At 38.6% G+C, this 16,803-nt stretch overlaps 2 protein-coding genes across 2 annotated transcripts; one reads left to right on the plus strand and one right to left on the minus strand.

The window, feature by feature from the left end:
• Positions 1-2,781: 2,781 nt before the first annotated feature.
• On the minus strand, positions 2,782-4,198 carry LOC103703659 (uncharacterized). Its single transcript, XM_008786583.5, has one exon. It carries the CDS (start codon positions 3,960-3,962, stop codon positions 3,324-3,326), a length of 639 nt encoding a protein of 212 aa, XP_008784805.3. The 5' UTR covers positions 3,963-4,198; the 3' UTR covers positions 2,782-3,323.
• A 7,201-nt stretch (positions 4,199-11,399) lies between these two features.
• On the plus strand, positions 11,400-14,363 carry LOC103703658 (putative receptor-like protein kinase At1g80640). The gene is made up of 8 exons (XM_026803193.4): positions 11,400-12,150; positions 12,251-12,383; positions 12,468-12,531; positions 12,643-12,739; positions 12,844-12,946; positions 13,052-13,170; positions 13,291-13,380; positions 13,474-14,363. Exons 1-8 carry the CDS (start codon positions 11,968-11,970, stop codon positions 13,636-13,638), a joined length of 954 nt encoding a protein of 317 aa, XP_026658994.4. The 5' UTR covers positions 11,400-11,967; the 3' UTR covers positions 13,639-14,363.
• The last annotated feature ends 2,440 nt before the right edge of the window (positions 14,364-16,803 follow it).

The raw sequence follows: 16,803 nt of genomic DNA on the forward strand, positions 1-16,803 counted from the left end.
TCATTAAAGTTTTGGAAAACTTAACCCCCACAATTTCTCAACATGCGAAACTGGAAATGAGAAGAAGTGATGTACAGGGTGCAAAGGTCATGTTTGGAACATACTTTGTCCATTGGAGCCCTATGTGGATGCCGGAGCTGCTCATCCGGCATGTGTTTCGATCTATATATAGCCAGAAAAATAGGAGCTCAAAAGGAAGTCATGCATCAATGAGGAGACATTTAGGGCCTGTTTCGAATTTGGGAACAGGTTTTGCTACTATTAAGATTATCAGGCCCGGCCCGGCCCAACCCATATCAACCAGACATCCCACCACCCTCTCTCTGATCCGGTGTTCTCATATTAGTCGGAGAGGGTCTTTCTTTCTCTCTCTCCAACTGTTTCTTTCCTCCTGACTGACTGCTTTCCAACCATTTCTTTCTACCTCTCTTTAAATTCTAAGTGGTCTTAGTTCCATGAATAATATAACCAGCCAAACAAACAGGCCCTATGAACCCTGCAGAAATATTTCCATATTTAAGTTCTGCTTGGATGATTGGGCCGAAAATTCTATTAGATTTGTACGGCCAGCAAATTCTAAGCCCATATTCATAAATATCCAAAAGTAACTTTGGACCCAGTTGGTCCAAATCCTATAGAGAAATAATAATAAAAAAAAAGACGGGGGAATTTGAAATAGCGGGGAGAGAGAGAGAGAGAGAGAGAGAGAGAGAGAGAGAGAGAGAGAGCCCCTTCACCTAAAAAATAAAAAGAAGAAAGGTTCAATTGGAAATGCAGCTTCTCTGCACTATATTCTAGTCCGGGAAGAGTGTGACCTTCTCTACAATTGAACCTTTAAGCACTCCACGCACCATCTAGGTTCCAAGTTACGTTTTTTCTTTTTTTTTTTGGGGGGGGGGGGGGGGGATAAAAGGATCCAAGTTAGGGTTGAACACACGATTTTAACATCTTTTCAGCCAATTTTTTATAATTACTGGCTCGAAGGAAAATTCGACTGATGACCAGAGCAAAGCAAGGAAGTCTGTCCATGGCTGAAAGGAAAAATTTGCACCGATGACTGGAGATTGAGGGGCTGGCAATCAAATTTACTGGACATTTGGAGTCGCTGGAAGAAAAAAAACAAGCAGGCTTTGCTTCAAAACGCGGGGACCAATTACTTGCTGCCTTTTCTTGGGAGGTTTGGAAAGAGAGGAATGCTCGGTTGTTCCTACAAAAGCAGAAAGGTTCCATATTCTCTACACTGCAAAAAGCATCTCTGTTCGCACAACAGGGTGGATGAGCAGCTGAAGTTTTGGAGGAATCCGTACGGCCTGGTGCATTCATCATAGCTCTGCTCTTTGTTCATATTCTCATCTTCAGAGACTCTGGTAAATCATCTTTTATCTAATAATTTGAGGGAAGCTTCTCCACTTTCCATGAATAAATAAATAAATAAATAAACTAGAGCAAGTCCATCTGCTGAAAAAAAGTTCTACTACGACATGGTTTCACCGCCGACCCTAAAATGAGGCAAGTTAGATTGAGCTTTTATTTTGATTATTACATGCATTTCATAATCAAGAGGTTGAACCCATCAATGCATTAAACATAATCCCTATATTGATACTATAGAAAATCTATCCAAGGCATATTTGGCTTGAGAAAGTTGGGCTCTAAATGAAAATGAGAATGAGAATGGATGACTCCTATTTTAAATATTTAATTGGAGGAAAAAAAAATCCTGTTCCAATTCCAATTACGGAAGGAATCCGTTCCAATTATGGAAGGAATAGAAATGCCTGATTTCTCAAAACATAATGTTGACTCTTCTCTAATATTCAAATTTTATTCCGTACCCAACGTATTAAGAAATATGATCATTCTCATTCTCATTCTAATCTATTCTGATCCTGATTGTAAACCAAACAAACCCCAAATTTTAAATACATTTGAGGGAGTTTAGTTCATAACTAAAATCGAAATCAGAATGGATTAAAATGAGTTTTAGAATGACCATATTTTCTAACATGTTTGTTCATGATTGACATTGGGGAGATTAGAGCATACCCTTTTTCCCTGAGATTTAAGATAGGACTCTCCCAACAAAACGGCCGGAATTAGTATCATTCATTCTCTCTCTCTCTCTCTCTCTCTCTCTCTCTCTCTCTCTCTTTTTCCAGAGCCCAGCTTCTCTCCAACCAAATATGCCCTCTAGGTATACAATCAAATAGTTTAAATTTCTAACATTTCCGAAGTAACACAATCCAAGGAGTCATCTTAGATAAGCACAACTTTCAGACTAAACAAAATTCTCAAGGTTTGTATCCTCCATATTCACGTCACTCCCATTAGGGAAAAAAAAAAAAGAGAGGGAGAGGGAGGAGGGTCGGAGAAAAGAAACAACACATAAAACAAGTGGAATTCACACCAAGGCAGAACAAATAGTTGGAGCACCGACAACCACAGGTCACCATCAGAAAGATCAACACTTAAAAGCCTTGGATCTACAAGATTTATGACGGTGAAGAATTGAGTTACTCGCAGGCGACTACATATTGCTACAAAATTGATTCATTGAAAATTCAGCTCCCGATCAGTAGTTCATTCATCAGGAAGGTCTGCTGTTAAAGTGTATGATCAAGTAATATTGTTTCAACAAAACTTGTTAAATTGTACTTTTTCTTGATTAAAATAAAAAAACAAAACCCAAATCATGCCAATCCACACACATTTCATATTCCTCCTAAATATCAATAGCAAATTCAAATACATATCCAACATTACCGACTTTCACAGAAAAAATAGCAAATAAACAGCAAACTATTATTGAGATAAAATAGGTACAATACTGAACAAATCTACCAGCTTCTAATGCAAAACTAACCCATAACATCTTCTATCGGCAGAGTACCACCTTACCCACAAATAACACTAACATATCCCACCTTCTAAAATTACATGCCATAACTGGCTACTTGTACCACCCAAATACCTAGAACAAGATAAACACCAAATAGGTTCTTCTAAGACTAGCATGGCCCTTCATTCTCCAATTCCATGTCTTCCTTTTGAAAAAATAGAGGAAGATCTTCGAATAGGAGAAACCCTAATAGAGATGATGAGGAGCCCTCGCCAATCAAAGAGACGATCACGATCAGTCTCTCCACAAAGACCTTTATTGTCCTGCCTTCGTCAAAGCATCATTTCCAAAATCCCTTTTTTTTCCTTCAAATAGACCTGGGATTCGTGTACACACCACCAAGATCCAATTTTTCCATTCCACAATCACCATAAACCATCGATCCAGCGAAGAAAATCTAAAGCAAGAGACGAGCACCTGACCGTCAAGCGAGATTATCGAGCCGCAGCAGACACCGGAGGCTCCTCGTGGCCTCATCGCTCGTGATCGCCTCACCGCCGACCTTTTTCAGGAAGGAAGCCGGGAAAGGGAGCGAGCTCGGGGACGGGGATGCGAAGAAGGCCGGCCCGGCATAAACGGACCCCAGATCGGCGAACCCGATCTTCTTCGGGAGGATCTCCGGGTCGGGGCCCAGCCGATTAGTCGAGCAGAGGAGCGATTCATCGCCGTCCGACCGCCGATCCTCGGCCGGGGGCCCGAAAGCCTTCAGTTCGTCCCCGCGTTTCAGGATCGTGACCTCCTCCATGACGAGGGGCCTACGCGGCCGGATCTGGGTGTCGCCAGCGTTCTCCTTGCCAGGGAACCCTGTCTTCCGGACGGACCGCGGGGGGTTGGGTCGTGTGTGATTCGTCGGCTGTGGAGGCGGCGACGGCCGGGCTGGCCGCGTCTGGTGACTCCGGCCATCCTTCGGCGGTGGAGGAGGCGGGGAGGTCGAGGGGGAGGGGGAGGAACGTGGGGGTTTCTTCCGCGAGGGTTTTACCGGCGGCGGGGGACGGGATCCGAAGGCCTCCAGATGGAGGCGGCCTTTCAGGCAATCGTGGGATCGGAGAACCGCCGTACCCATTGGGCGCTGAGAATAGCAAAGGGAAATGGTGGAAGAGGAGGAGGAGAATGAAGGGATCGGCTCGCTTTATAGAAAATTAAAAAGTAGGAGAGAGGATACTCGTTTCGGAAGGGAGATACATATCCCAACAACGGCGTATGAATTCGTAGGCGGGCATATGATCGACCGTTGGATTTGATAAAAAAATATTCCCGGTTTCGTTGTTGTTACGCGGCTCAGGGCTTCCTATCCCCATATGCAGTGTTTGTATAGAAATATATATAGGGAAACATAACAAGGAGAGTCGTCTGAGTTTGGTATTATTATGATCTGACGTGGCGAGAAAACCACCCGGGTACCCAATTATCCTCGGGGTTAACTTGACGCCCTTCAAGGTTTACAAAATTGCATTGCTACCACCTTCTTGGTTCGTGGCCTAGTGGCCGGGATCCGGACAGGGCGAAGCTATTGGTTGGACCAGGTCCACCAGCTCATCGGTGAACCAGTCCAACCACACAAACCCAGCTGCGCACTGGCCGCTGGGTCCTTCCTCATCAGCACGTTTCTTGATGCATCATTGTAGAAACCCATGGTCGTCATCATGCTCGCGGCAATAATTTCTTGACGCATGTTCTGTTAGGACCTGATCCTACACGCTAAGAGGTGTGGTGGGCCTACCGACGTGACGGCTCTGATTGGATGTTGCTGCGGAGACGCGCTAAAAGTCGTGGAAACCGCGTGATGGCAGCCTGGCTGATCAGAACCACGAAGTACGAGGAGATAGCTTTTCCGATCCCGATCGTCTGATCTGGACGATCAATTAGATAGGGTCCACCGTTTCGGTAATCATTCACTATTGATATTTGATCAGACGGATGATATTGATGCAGAGGGGGAGCTAAGGAAACACAGCGACGAAAATCGATGGCCGGTGGCAGCTGCTTGTCTTGATGGAAGCGAGAGGCGCATTTTGTCCATTGGCGATTTTGTGATAATTGGAAAACGAAAGGGCAGCTTTGGAAGGGGCGTCGATTCCCGTGGTGTGAGGGACGCGAGTCGCCGTCAGTAGTGGCGTGAGGAAGACTAGGCACCGACAGCTGGCGATGGTGGGGATTGGGGCCTCAATAATGGCCAAAATGGCGTGGACCGACCTACCAGGGCGGTTCGGAGGAACCGTCTTCGGTTTCTGGGAAGTGGGGGCTTGAGGCACCGCCAGAGCCGGTCACCGGATTCGTTGCCGATAAGAACGCCGCGTGGAAGCGAGGACCAGGAAAAGCATCATGTGAGCACCGACTTTTTCACGTGCTGAACACGTGTGACAGAGACCCACTGAAGCCGGTCATGTGAACACCTCAAACCATATCCACGCACTCTATGATTAACGTGTAGGGACCATGATGCGAGGACTAGTTCACATATGATGGGTGGATGTCTGATAAGAGATCGATATATTAAGATTTGTTTGTTATAAAATGCGAGAGAGTAAAGTAGGCTTATATTGGTGGGTGGCCGCTTATATGGCTAATCAAGGAGACTAACGAAGCTACGGATTAGGTGGCCACTTATGTGACTAGCCATTCTAAGAGCACTTTATGGACCGTGGATGAGGAGTTACCTCGAGCACTCCGTAATTTTTTGTTTTTTGATTTTATTGAATATATTCGTACACGTATTGTATGAAAATCCCTAAAAAAATAATAATAATTTTATAATTGTTTATCTACATGTTGGGTCTTGCTCTTCTTAATCCCACATGCATGGATCATTGTCGGGTTGGAAGCATGGTTAGGATTCAACAAGAGAGGTGCAACATGTTACATGCATGACATGATCTAATTATGTAATTAGATGCATCAACAATTGTAGCAAGCTCATATTTTGTAACAAAATTAGGCAATTAAGTGGGTATACTTTATTTCCATGTCAATAATGTTTGAAATTTCTGATTGTGTAATATTATACCATGGTTCCACATTTAGAATTAACATATAACATGTTTAAATTTACATGTAATAATCCTGTGTAACCTGTAGCTAACCTGCACGTATTAAATTTACATGTGTTTAATTATTTTTTGATTCGGTGATTACATGATGGTGATGATCCACAGTATGGAGTTTTTGGAACCTAATTTTTATCCTTTTGTGCAATGACTCAAAGAATATTTAAGTTTTTTTGGTTTGTTTTAGTAATTTACATTCATCGCACTTCACTTGAACGTTGTTTTTCTAAATACTTTTTAGCTTTCTTCATGAATGTTGTGTGCAGTGATTATCATGTAAAGATAAAGCTCAAGTGGGCTCAAGTCGACTGAGCCGAGTTTGTTTATATTAATTTCATATTAATAAATCATGCTTCACCTCATGCATACACGCATATATGATCTACTTTACCAGCTTGATAAACTGGTGTTCTTAGAGTTATGAAATTTTAGAACTACTAAAACAAATTTTATATTTCATTTTAAAGCATCATTTAATTAAGAATAAAATAGATATTAAGATCGCATGGGTTTGTTCTTGCAAGTGTTCAAGGATGAATATAAAATTGTATAAAGAACTGTTGCTTCTTTTTTTTTTTCTCCTTTTTTATTAATAGAAAGAGCGCTTTTGGAGATACAAAATTCAAGAATCAAATACAAAAGCTCGAATTACTAAGCAAAGAGGCGACAACTGCAGAAAATTTTAGTTCATAAAACCCATCACAGTCTAGTTTTTCTCTTTTTGCGCAACTACATTGGGCGGAACTTTTTTTTATTAAATGTTAGGTTTTAAATCAAGAGTTAATAGATCGTAAAATGGTCAAGTTACAATACAAGACTTAAAGAAGCTAAATTTCTTGGGTTGGTAAAGTCACTTGATTTTGGATAAAAGAAAGCTACGAAATTTTAGATGTTGGAGTTGGACAAAGGCTACCATACTACAGCATTAATTGATCAAACCATTTGATGTTAATAAGATATTTCATAAAAAAAATCATATTCTAATGGATTGCCAATACTTCTTGAAATTTTAGTATAGGTGGTGTTGGGAAAAATGGATCACTCAAAGCACGTGGTCAAATCGCCGGCACTTGATGACAAACGTGACAACAGCAAGCATACTCTTCGAGTGTCCGATCTCAGAGCACCCGACCACAGAGCGTCCGACCTCAGAACACTCGGTCTCGGTACCGACGACCCCAGAGCTCACAACTTCGATCTCGGCTGAGTTAAGCCCGATCGACCTCAAGGCCAAGAAAGGCCCCGTCAAAGGGAGAAGCAGACCTCCCCACTCCACCGAAAATCAAGTCCTCCTCCTCCTCATCCGGGATCAAATCCCGCTATCTCCGCCTCAACGATTATCAACATTTAAATGCACACGATCTCAACGGATCGCCAGCCAGCCCAAAATCTCGGGCCGTTTACGGTAATCCATTAATTCGCACGATTACGTCCAATCACTACGGTCGTTCATTAATTCGCACGATCATGTCCAATCACTACGATCCCTCATTAATTCGTACAATCACGTCCAATCACAGATAACCCCTACACCCCCTCCTATAAAAAGGGGAAGAACTCGAGGCATGAGGACTTTCTTTCCCTTCGGCCCCCGGCCATTACTTTTCTCGATTACTTCTCCACTACTTCTTTCCATAAAAAAACTCCTTTGACTTAAGCTTCGGAGGGCCGGCGCCGGAACCCCCGGTCACTGACTTCTTGCAGGTCCGCCGGAGACAGCAGTCCGCCGCTGCACCATCAGCCGAAGCTCCTTCCCTTCGGTCCGCGGTCGCCCCCAGGTCCAATTTCCAGCAACAGGTGGGAACCAATATTTCTTCCCCCCTTGATGTTGGAGCAATATACTACCAAGAATTATATTTTATACATATTATATAAAAGAAAATTTATAAATAGAAATAAAATTACATAAAATGGATTAAAGAGAATAAAAAACATAAGAGGAAATGATTATTATTATAAACTATATAGAGATGGAAGAATTCTAAATAACATAATTCTACAAATCTAAAAAGTAAAATAAAATTTTGATTAGAGAGGAGAGAATCAATCAATAAAAAGCAAAGATAGGATAACTTACAAGCTATTTATTATTTTGAAAGGAAAGTATTTGTTGATTGACCAATATTCTATTTTTGTTGGGTTACACTAAAGAGAGACCGATAATTTGGGAAAATATTTAAGAATATTCTCTATTTTTTTTGGTAAAAAAAGTATTTTCTTTAAGAAAATTTTCTCCATAGTATAGATTAATTGCCTATCTTTGTTTCCGTGTTACAAACCTTTTAATCTAGAAATCAATCTTTTCTGTTCTTTTTCTTTCTGAGGAAATTGAATTTAACATCACGTATTTACGCATAAATCATCCTGATGGAAAGATTTCCAAGGGCATCCCTGTAATTTCGATCATTCAAAAGCTATCTAACCTGGCCCTGTCCCTGTACCTCAGCTTTCTTCATGCGTTCATCTATTTTGTGCTCTTCTTAACTGCCACCTGCAACATGATCGCTTATTTTTCTGCTCCCAAGAATAAAAGCAATCATGTTTTCAGCCATCATTTCCCTCCCTTTCACAACTGCAGTATTTTTTCGCAGAAATAAATCTCAAAAGATACCCTAATAAACCTAAAAAAATATACCGTGGTGTGTTGGAGTATTTCAAAATTTCAAATTTATTTTTTTTTAATATATATTTTTTTTAATTTCACATTGAAAAGAGATGAAACTCAAATGATCTTTATATTATTATATAGCCTTCAACCTTTTTAACCCGGTGAAGCAAAGAAAGTAAGTAGCCTACGCACGCACGAGCCCAATAAAGATCCAAGGCAATATTGGCAGATCCAATCTGGAAACAGGGTTAACTGGGCGCGTCGCGTAGGCCGTCATTACCTACTACACCGAGATTCATTCTTCGAGGGGCATGATACCATTTAAAGAAAGTAAGTAGCCCATGCACGCATGAGCCCAATGGAGGCCTAAGGCAATATTAGCAGATTCAATCCGAAAACGGGTTAATCGGGCGCGTCGCGTAGGCCGTCATTACTTGCTACACCGAGATTCATTCTTCGAGGGGCGCGATCTATTCTTAAGGAATCCTTCCATGCATAAATCAGAGATTTAGCGGCAACCAATGCCATTCAAAGAAAGTAAGTAGCTCACGCACGCACGAGCCCAATGAAGGCCTAAGGCAATATTGGCAGATTCAATCCAGAATCGACTTAACCAGGCGCGTGGCGCCTTCAATGCATAAACCAGAGATCTAGCGGCAACCGATGCCATTCAAATAAGAGAGGGAGGAATTCATCCGTTCATCATTTGTATTTATACTCCAGACTTTGTTTTCTTCACTATTTATTCCCATAAGGCCGTGACCCCTCCTTGTCTCCCAAAAGAAAATACTATTTATACCCCTGTTTCTCCTATCGACAGTACACACGACTCTCTATGCCTCAGGGGGCAGGTATGAACCCAACTCTTCCAATTTGGGCCTTATTCCTTCTCATATCCACAGCTCTCACCAATGCCAGAGATCCCATCTACGTGTCTTCTCCATTAATTTCTCCACCTCCTCCAGGTACTCTTATTAGTTTTACCCTTTATTTAACGAGTCATCGATGATGTAAATCTATCAGTTTTCTTTGCTTAGTTTTTCATAATTAATCTACCATACAATGTAAGAGAGTTTGGTTCTTTGCAATGTTTTCTTTGTTCTATGTCTCTTTTGATCAGGCATATCTGATAATAACTGTGCTGCATTATTATAACGTCACCATCACCAAGAAGGATAGCTTATCCTTTATATCATCTGTATAATTCCTTTTTTTTTTTTTTTCTTTTGGCAGGGCATGTTAATTATTCTTTGCATTCAGGAAACTTTTCCTTTGTATCTTGATAATCCTTTATGCAAACTAAGGTTGCAAAAAAAGGGAGAAAAAACAGAGTTACTATTGAACTTCTTCTGAGAAATTAAATTTCTCAGCCTTCTGTGTGGACATGCTCTTCACAGGGTTGCAAATTTGCTCAATTTCCTTTGTGGTGTGATCTTTTGAATGCAGAGATGCAGATAACACTAAAGCATCATAATCACCATTTAGACAAAGTGTTAGTTTTGCCGATCATCCTGGCTTCTGTTGCACTTGCTATCATCTTGCTATCGATATGCTGTGGCTGGACCTTTCAGCGTAAAAGTCATCAAAATTCGGATTCGGAGGACATTCGACCATCAGGTATTCTTGTGATAAACATTTTTCAATGCTCTCTCCTTTTGTTTTTGATTTCCTCTTTCATTTTTTTACTAAATTTTTCAGTGGTTTTGGCAGTCACCTTTGAACTAGTTGATTTTTGCTCGCTCATTTGGATTCTTATCTTTTTGTCACACTTTGGTGTCAAACTTTTTGTGCTCTAGATATGCAAAAGAGATTATGCTAACTCTAACATCGAGTAAGTCAGGTATCAGCATAATTTTAGAGATTGTGTAGCAACCTGCACCAGTTCATATTACTTTTTTGTTAGCATATTTCTGTATATTATTTTTTTTATTAGAGTGATTCTGTATCAATTAGTATTGTTTTTCTTTATTAGCTTGATCTTGTTAGAGTAATTTTAGAAGTCGCATAACAACTTATATTAATGAGTATTATTTTTTTTATTAGCATAATCTTATATCAGGCCATATTATTTTTTTTATATGGAGTCTGTACACGAGTATATATAACCTCTGAGATGTACCGAATATGATGAAATAAAGAAATAAAATTATTTTTCTCTTTTTTTTTTATTTTCGTCTTCTTCTACAATTATTTTAACATAGTATCAAAGCTACCGATCACCTAATCTGCCACTAGCATCTTTTCCGTCTTTGATGTGGTCGTCGTTGCTATGTCTAAAAGCATTGAAGACCTCTATTGTCGATCTATTGTTCTCTAACCCGAAGATCCTCTATTTTTCAGTGAATCCACAGATCTTCTATTTTCACATATTCTCTATTTCTAGTAAATTAATACCCGAAGATCCTTTGTTTTCTAATGGATCCGTAGCTTCTCTCCACCACTTTTTTTCTCAGCTTCAGATCTTCGATCGTCTCTCCTCATCGTAGCTCGGTCTCTTTCTCTTCATATCCAATTCCATTTGTTGTCTCTGGCTCCTTCGCCATCCAGTTCAAAATCTCTTACTTCTTTTCTATGGTGCCTCCGTTCACGAGAATCATTGACCTTCGGTTGCCTTCTTTCGGAGCTCTATTCTCGCTACAACTGTCATCTTCTATCTGTCTTCTCGCTGCCGCATCATTTAACAAGTCAATCAGCCATATCGACAGATATGTCAGTTTATCACGTCAGTCAGACACATCAGTCTACCATATTGGCTTTCGAGTTGTTATGTCAATCCTAATATGCTACATCAGCTTTTGAGATGCTATAGCAGTTCGTATTCTGCCACATCAGATCTTGATCTATCCCACGTCAGCCTCTGAGTTGCTACGTCAGTTCCTAGTCTATCACGTCAGTTTCTAAGCTACTACTTCAACTTTTGACCTAGTATGTCAGTTTCTAGATACATTTGTAATCTAGTTTCCAAACTTAAGTTGACACTTGTAGTACCATCTTGAGTTTAAGAAAAAAATGTTAGTATAATTTTAGGGATCATGTAATAACTTGTATCAACCCATATTATTTTTTTTGTTAGCGTGTTCCTATATCAGTCAATGTTATTTTTCTTGATTAGAGTGATTCTGTATCAGTCAATATTATTTTCTTTTGCTAGCATGATCTTGTTAGAGTGATTTTGGGATTACATAACAACTTCTATTAGCAAGTATTATTTTTCTTTTCTATATTATTATTATTTTGGTATAACAGCTGCTCATATCATTCTAGAATGATATATTATTTTTTTTGTATAGAGTCTGTAAACGACTATATATAACTTCTGAGATTTACCGAGTATCATGAAATAGAAAAATAAAATCACTTTTCTTCTTTTTCTCTTGTTTTTGCCTTTTTCTACAAATATTTTAACATCAGGAAAGATGGTAGGCAAGAAAGGATTGCTTCCCATGATTCATTACACCTTGTTAGAAGCTGCTAGTAACCAGTTTTCTGAGTTTAGTGGAGTATCTGGATACCTGTATAAAGCTCACTTTGATGAAGGCATTACTGCTCTTGTGAAGAAGTTAAGTGGTCGCAAGCAGGAGTATGAAAGAGAGTTTGAGGTAATTTTTCCCAAGTCTGTTTGATATCTCTCTCTACTAAAACATTATGCTCTATATCCATTTTATGTTTTCGTTTTCTTATGCTCATAATATATTGCAGAATGAGATAGATCTGCTGAGTATAATATGCCATCCAAATATAATCTCTCTTGTGGGTTATTGTGTTCATGCGGGGACTCGGTTCCTTGTCTATGAGATGATGGAAAATGGAACTCTGGAGACACAGTTGCACGGTACACCTTGTGCATTTCCTGTATAGCGTGCAAGAAGGCAAGAAAAGCTTGAACTTTTTATTTTCTTTCCTGCTGCTATTTCAGGACCTTCTCGTGGGTCAGCGTTATCCTGGCACATTCGTATGAAAATTGCAGTTGATACTGCAAAGTAAATACTCTCTCTCTCTCTGCCTCCAGATCAGTTCATAAGTAGTTTCAACTTCCTAATTTTCTTTTTAATCTCCTCTACAATTATTGCTTTTGCATTTCTGTCAAACAGAGGATTAAAATTTCTTCATGAGCACTGCAACCCGCCAATTATTCATGGAGATCTAAAATCATCTAGTATTCTTCTAGATTCTGAGTTTAATGTGAAGGTACTTATTAGCTATTATCAACTTTAGCTATCTCTGCTTTACCTTTCTCAGCGACACATGAAAAAGGTACCATTCATTTTACGTGGATTCTTTCATGGACATAGATTTCTGACTTTGGCCTTGCGGTAGCTGCTGGTAGTCAAAACAAAGCTAACCTCCAGCGTTCAGGTGCTCTGGGTTATGTTGCTCCAGAGTGCCTCTTAAATGGTAAGAGTTCCATCCGCTCTTCCCTGTGATCAGAATTGTATTCTTTGTTACAAATTTTATGTAACAAACTGCATCATTATCTAAGATAATAAGATGGATATCCAGGGGAACTCACCGAGAAAAGCGATGTTTATGCTTTTGGAGTGATCCTTTTGGAGCTCCTGATGGGAAGAAAACCAGTGGAGAAACCAACACCATCTCAATGCCAATCTATTGTCACTTGGGTATGCTTCACTTTGCTTGGCACCATTCTATCTCAAGAAATTTCATTTTGATCATTATTTTCGTCCAAATGTCCTTGCCCTGCATGGCCTTACCTGAAGACCTCATTTGGTTGTCTCTAGGCCGTTCCTCAGCTCGCTGACAGATTACAGCTTCCAAGCATAGTGGATCCTGTGATCAGGAACACTATGGAGCTAAAACATTTATGCCAGGTCTGCCATCTAGACTTAAATGATTCATTTTCTTACCATGTTAAACTTTTCTCTGTTGTGCTTTGCTTACCAGTATAATATGGGGTTGTGCAGGTTGCAGCGATTGCTGCTTTATGTGTCCAACCAGAACCTGGTTACAGGCCACTGATGACAGATGTCCTGCATTCTCTCATTCCTCTTGTGCCGATAGAACTCGGAGGCACGACGAGAGTTATGGAGCCATTAGCCTGTGCAAACAAGGAATCCTGTGTCATTTGATTGGCATATCACAATCCATTTACCTGATGAACATGGCAAGCCTGCAACAAGTGAGTGCAGATCCATCATCTATATAGCTTATGCACAGGTTCTCCTTAGTTCTGTCCCTATGTTGCCCCCAATGAGTTCCAAATTGTTGTTCTCTTGGTAGCTTGCTTTGAAGCTTGGTTGACAGAGTTCTTTGTAGAAGATGGGCTGATTCATAAGAAACATTTTTTCTTTCTTTCATGCAGTTATAAGAAAGTTGTGCAGCAGTTGTTTTTCTTGCATTCCGAAAGATCACTTGTATGGAAATGAACTGTATGGAAATACTTTAATGTATTTTAACTAAATTTATGTAAGCTTTTTGGCAGTTGTTGAATTCCAAAGAAATGGATATGAGTTACATGGAACGAGGTTATGGATTTTAATCAAACTTATGTAGGCTCTTTTGAAGTTGTTGAAAAATTTAAGCTGAAGAATCCGAAATGGACCATATCATATCGAGGCAACTGATGAGAAAACAAACCAGCATACTCTGGGCCATTGATCTCACTTGTACAGATCAAACTAACAGTCCTAGTTATTTTTATAATTCTTTGCTTTTAATTAATTCCCCATGGAGAGAAATATAGGCTTTGTAAATCATCTCTCACAATGTTCCCTGGGGTGCTACCCTACTTATCTCCACTTCTTTACAAATTAGACATCCTCTCTCCACAATGATCTCCTCTTGGGGTGTAACAGAATACCATTTCACTTTCATGACAAAACTTTGAGGTGATCTGAAATAAACTTGCTTTGGCCCTTGTTTGTGAGAGTGCAAACATCTTGAAGATGGATCAGTACAGCCATTTTCATAGAAGGTTCATTCACTTTCTTTAAACCTACTACAGTGTGCAGAATATGCAAAAAGACATGAAAATATTTCTCAAGAATAACAACACATGAAAATATGCTGTTATGATTTTTTGAGCAAAATGTGTAAGAAGTTACCGATATGTGTTAATAATTAAGAACCAGAAATCTACCTAAAGCTCAACTGTATTAACATTTTGGAGTATCGTATGCCCGATGTTGCCTAATAAAGGAATCTAATTAAATTTTATCTGAATCAGGACGAGATGATACTTGATTGGGTCATCTGTTAAAGCTTGTATATTTGAAACTCAGAGTAACTTTCTAAGTTCTCCCTAAATCTGATTATTTGTTACAGAAATAAAAGAAGGGACCTACATGTAAGTTGTTTTTTTTTTGAGAGAAAATGTGAGTTGTTGAGTTAAAAGAATAGAATAAACATGGCAAAATAATCATTTTAAATCAATCATTGAGGCTTTGTACTGGGAAGGAGGTGGAAAAAAAAAACCCATTGAGGTTGATATGGAGCTAAAAAGCACCCTTGAAGGTTGATGAACTCCGGTACTCCTATTCTGATTGGTTACTTTGTTAGAAAAACTAGAATATTTTGATAACCATGGAAGCTTTGACTTGAAAGCTATTTCTACCAGACAACACATTAATCATGAAACCTGAGACTGGATAGCAGATTCTGGCACTTCTGTTTGACATATTTGAGAGGAGATGATTCAAGGACATACTAAACATGTTATTTATGTTCTATGCTATATATTACTGCACTTACAACATCCTGCTCATGCTAGCTTCCCTATGTATGCAAGTTGATTAAAACTCGTCCGATATCTTTTTTCTCAGAAAAATCTCTCTCTCATATAAAATGATGAAGTAAAGATTTAAATTATGATATTTCCTCGAGTGATGATGTACATTCAGAGTTATCTTTGCTACTACAAATTAATTGTATAGGATTTTCTTATTTGCGGTATAACCGAGACCATTTATGTTCTTCCACCTTTACCCAAAAAAATCTTAAAAAAAATCGGAAATATCCATAATTTTTTTGAATAAGAGTTATCTAGAAAAAATATTGTAGGAAGTGAAATCTCCCTCTACCCAATTAAGGAAGAGGAATCTTTATTTGCTAAGAAAAAATATTTTAGGAAGCCATGGATATCTAAATATATTAAAAACTACCACGTATATGATAGAAGTATTTTAGGAAGTGAAATCTCTCTCTATAAAATTAAGGAAGAGGGATCTTTATTTGCTAGATCTGTCAAATTCCCCATTTTTCATAAGATCCAACTAACTGTAACTTTTTTTTTTGTCAATTTATAATCTACCCCATGTGTTATAAATTATAATTCAGTTTAGAAATAACATATTTAAAAGGATCCAGTGATATTTTACAAACTAGGTGTAGTTTATTTACGGTCACTAAATTTAAATAGCATCCATGGTCATTCTCAGGCCCATCGCTATCCTACCAATTTCCGTGTCTAGCAAAAACAGTTATGATCTAATCTTAGCCTAGCTTCTCTCGGACTTAGCTTACCATAAATGAAATCATATTTTTATTATAATTTGACATAATAAATTTTTTAATTAGAGCCTGAGTGTATAGCATATTTGAATATAATGTCAGATTTATAGTCGTTTATTTGAGTATCGAAATATGAAAGTAATCAAATGGGAAGAGTTTCAGTTTGAAAGTTTGTTTGTTATAATCAAATTCTAATATCCAAAGAAAATAGAACAATAGACAAGCAGGTTCTCAATGTAAAAACTATTTTGAGTTGTAATTTGGAAATTTACTTCAAAAGGGGACATTTCTAACCTTTTAATTTTTTAAAAACTATAAATCTACATTAGAATAAATTTGGCACAATATTTTTAAACATGTTGAACTAGGGAAAGAGAATGCCAAAAATGGGGAGAAAGAAAAAGTCACCAATTTAGGGTGTGGGGGGAGAAAGCATGTGTATCTAGTTTTCTAATTAAAAAAAAAATATTGCCGATATGAGAAGAGAAAATTGATAGCAATGAAATAAAATTTACAAACAAAAAATCTCATAATTTTAGAATCCATGGGATATTATCTTTTTGTTTTCTAAGCAAAAAAAAAAAAAAAACTCTGTGTATAAATCATATCCTTCCAAATGACTTTTCCTCAGGTTTCATCTTATCTTGATTTTTTTTTTTTTTTTTTTGCTTGCTATATCACTTTTATAAAATAACCATTTAAATAAAACTTTTTTTTGCTTTTTTTTTTTGTAGTTGTCGAGTTCGTCTTTTCTATGTTAATTTTTTTTTTTTTGTTGATGATAC

Source organism: Phoenix dactylifera, chromosome 2, assembly GCF_051530095.1.
Source record: "Phoenix dactylifera cultivar Ajwa chromosome 2, Ajwa_hap1_PhDact_Kaust_v1.1, whole genome shotgun sequence".
NCBI classification, from domain to species: Eukaryota; Viridiplantae; Streptophyta; class Magnoliopsida; order Arecales; family Arecaceae; genus Phoenix; species Phoenix dactylifera.

Bases quoted from the DNA above. Each gene is read 5' to 3' on its own strand.
- LOC103703658 (XM_026803193.4), top strand. From the start codon at position 11,968: ATGGTAGGCAAGAAAGGATTGCTTCCCATGATTCATTACACCTTGTTA. The intron at 12,532-12,642 runs GTAAATACTCTC...TCTGTCAAACAG, and splicing joins ATTGCAGTTGATACTGCAAA to AGGATTAAAATTTCTTCATG. The intron at 13,381-13,473 runs GTCTGCCATCTA...GGGGTTGTGCAG, and splicing joins AGCTAAAACATTTATGCCAG to GTTGCAGCGATTGCTGCTTT.
- LOC103703659 (XM_008786583.5), bottom strand. From the start codon at position 3,962: ATGGGTACGGCGGTTCTCCGATCCCACGATTGCCTGAAAGGCCGCCTC.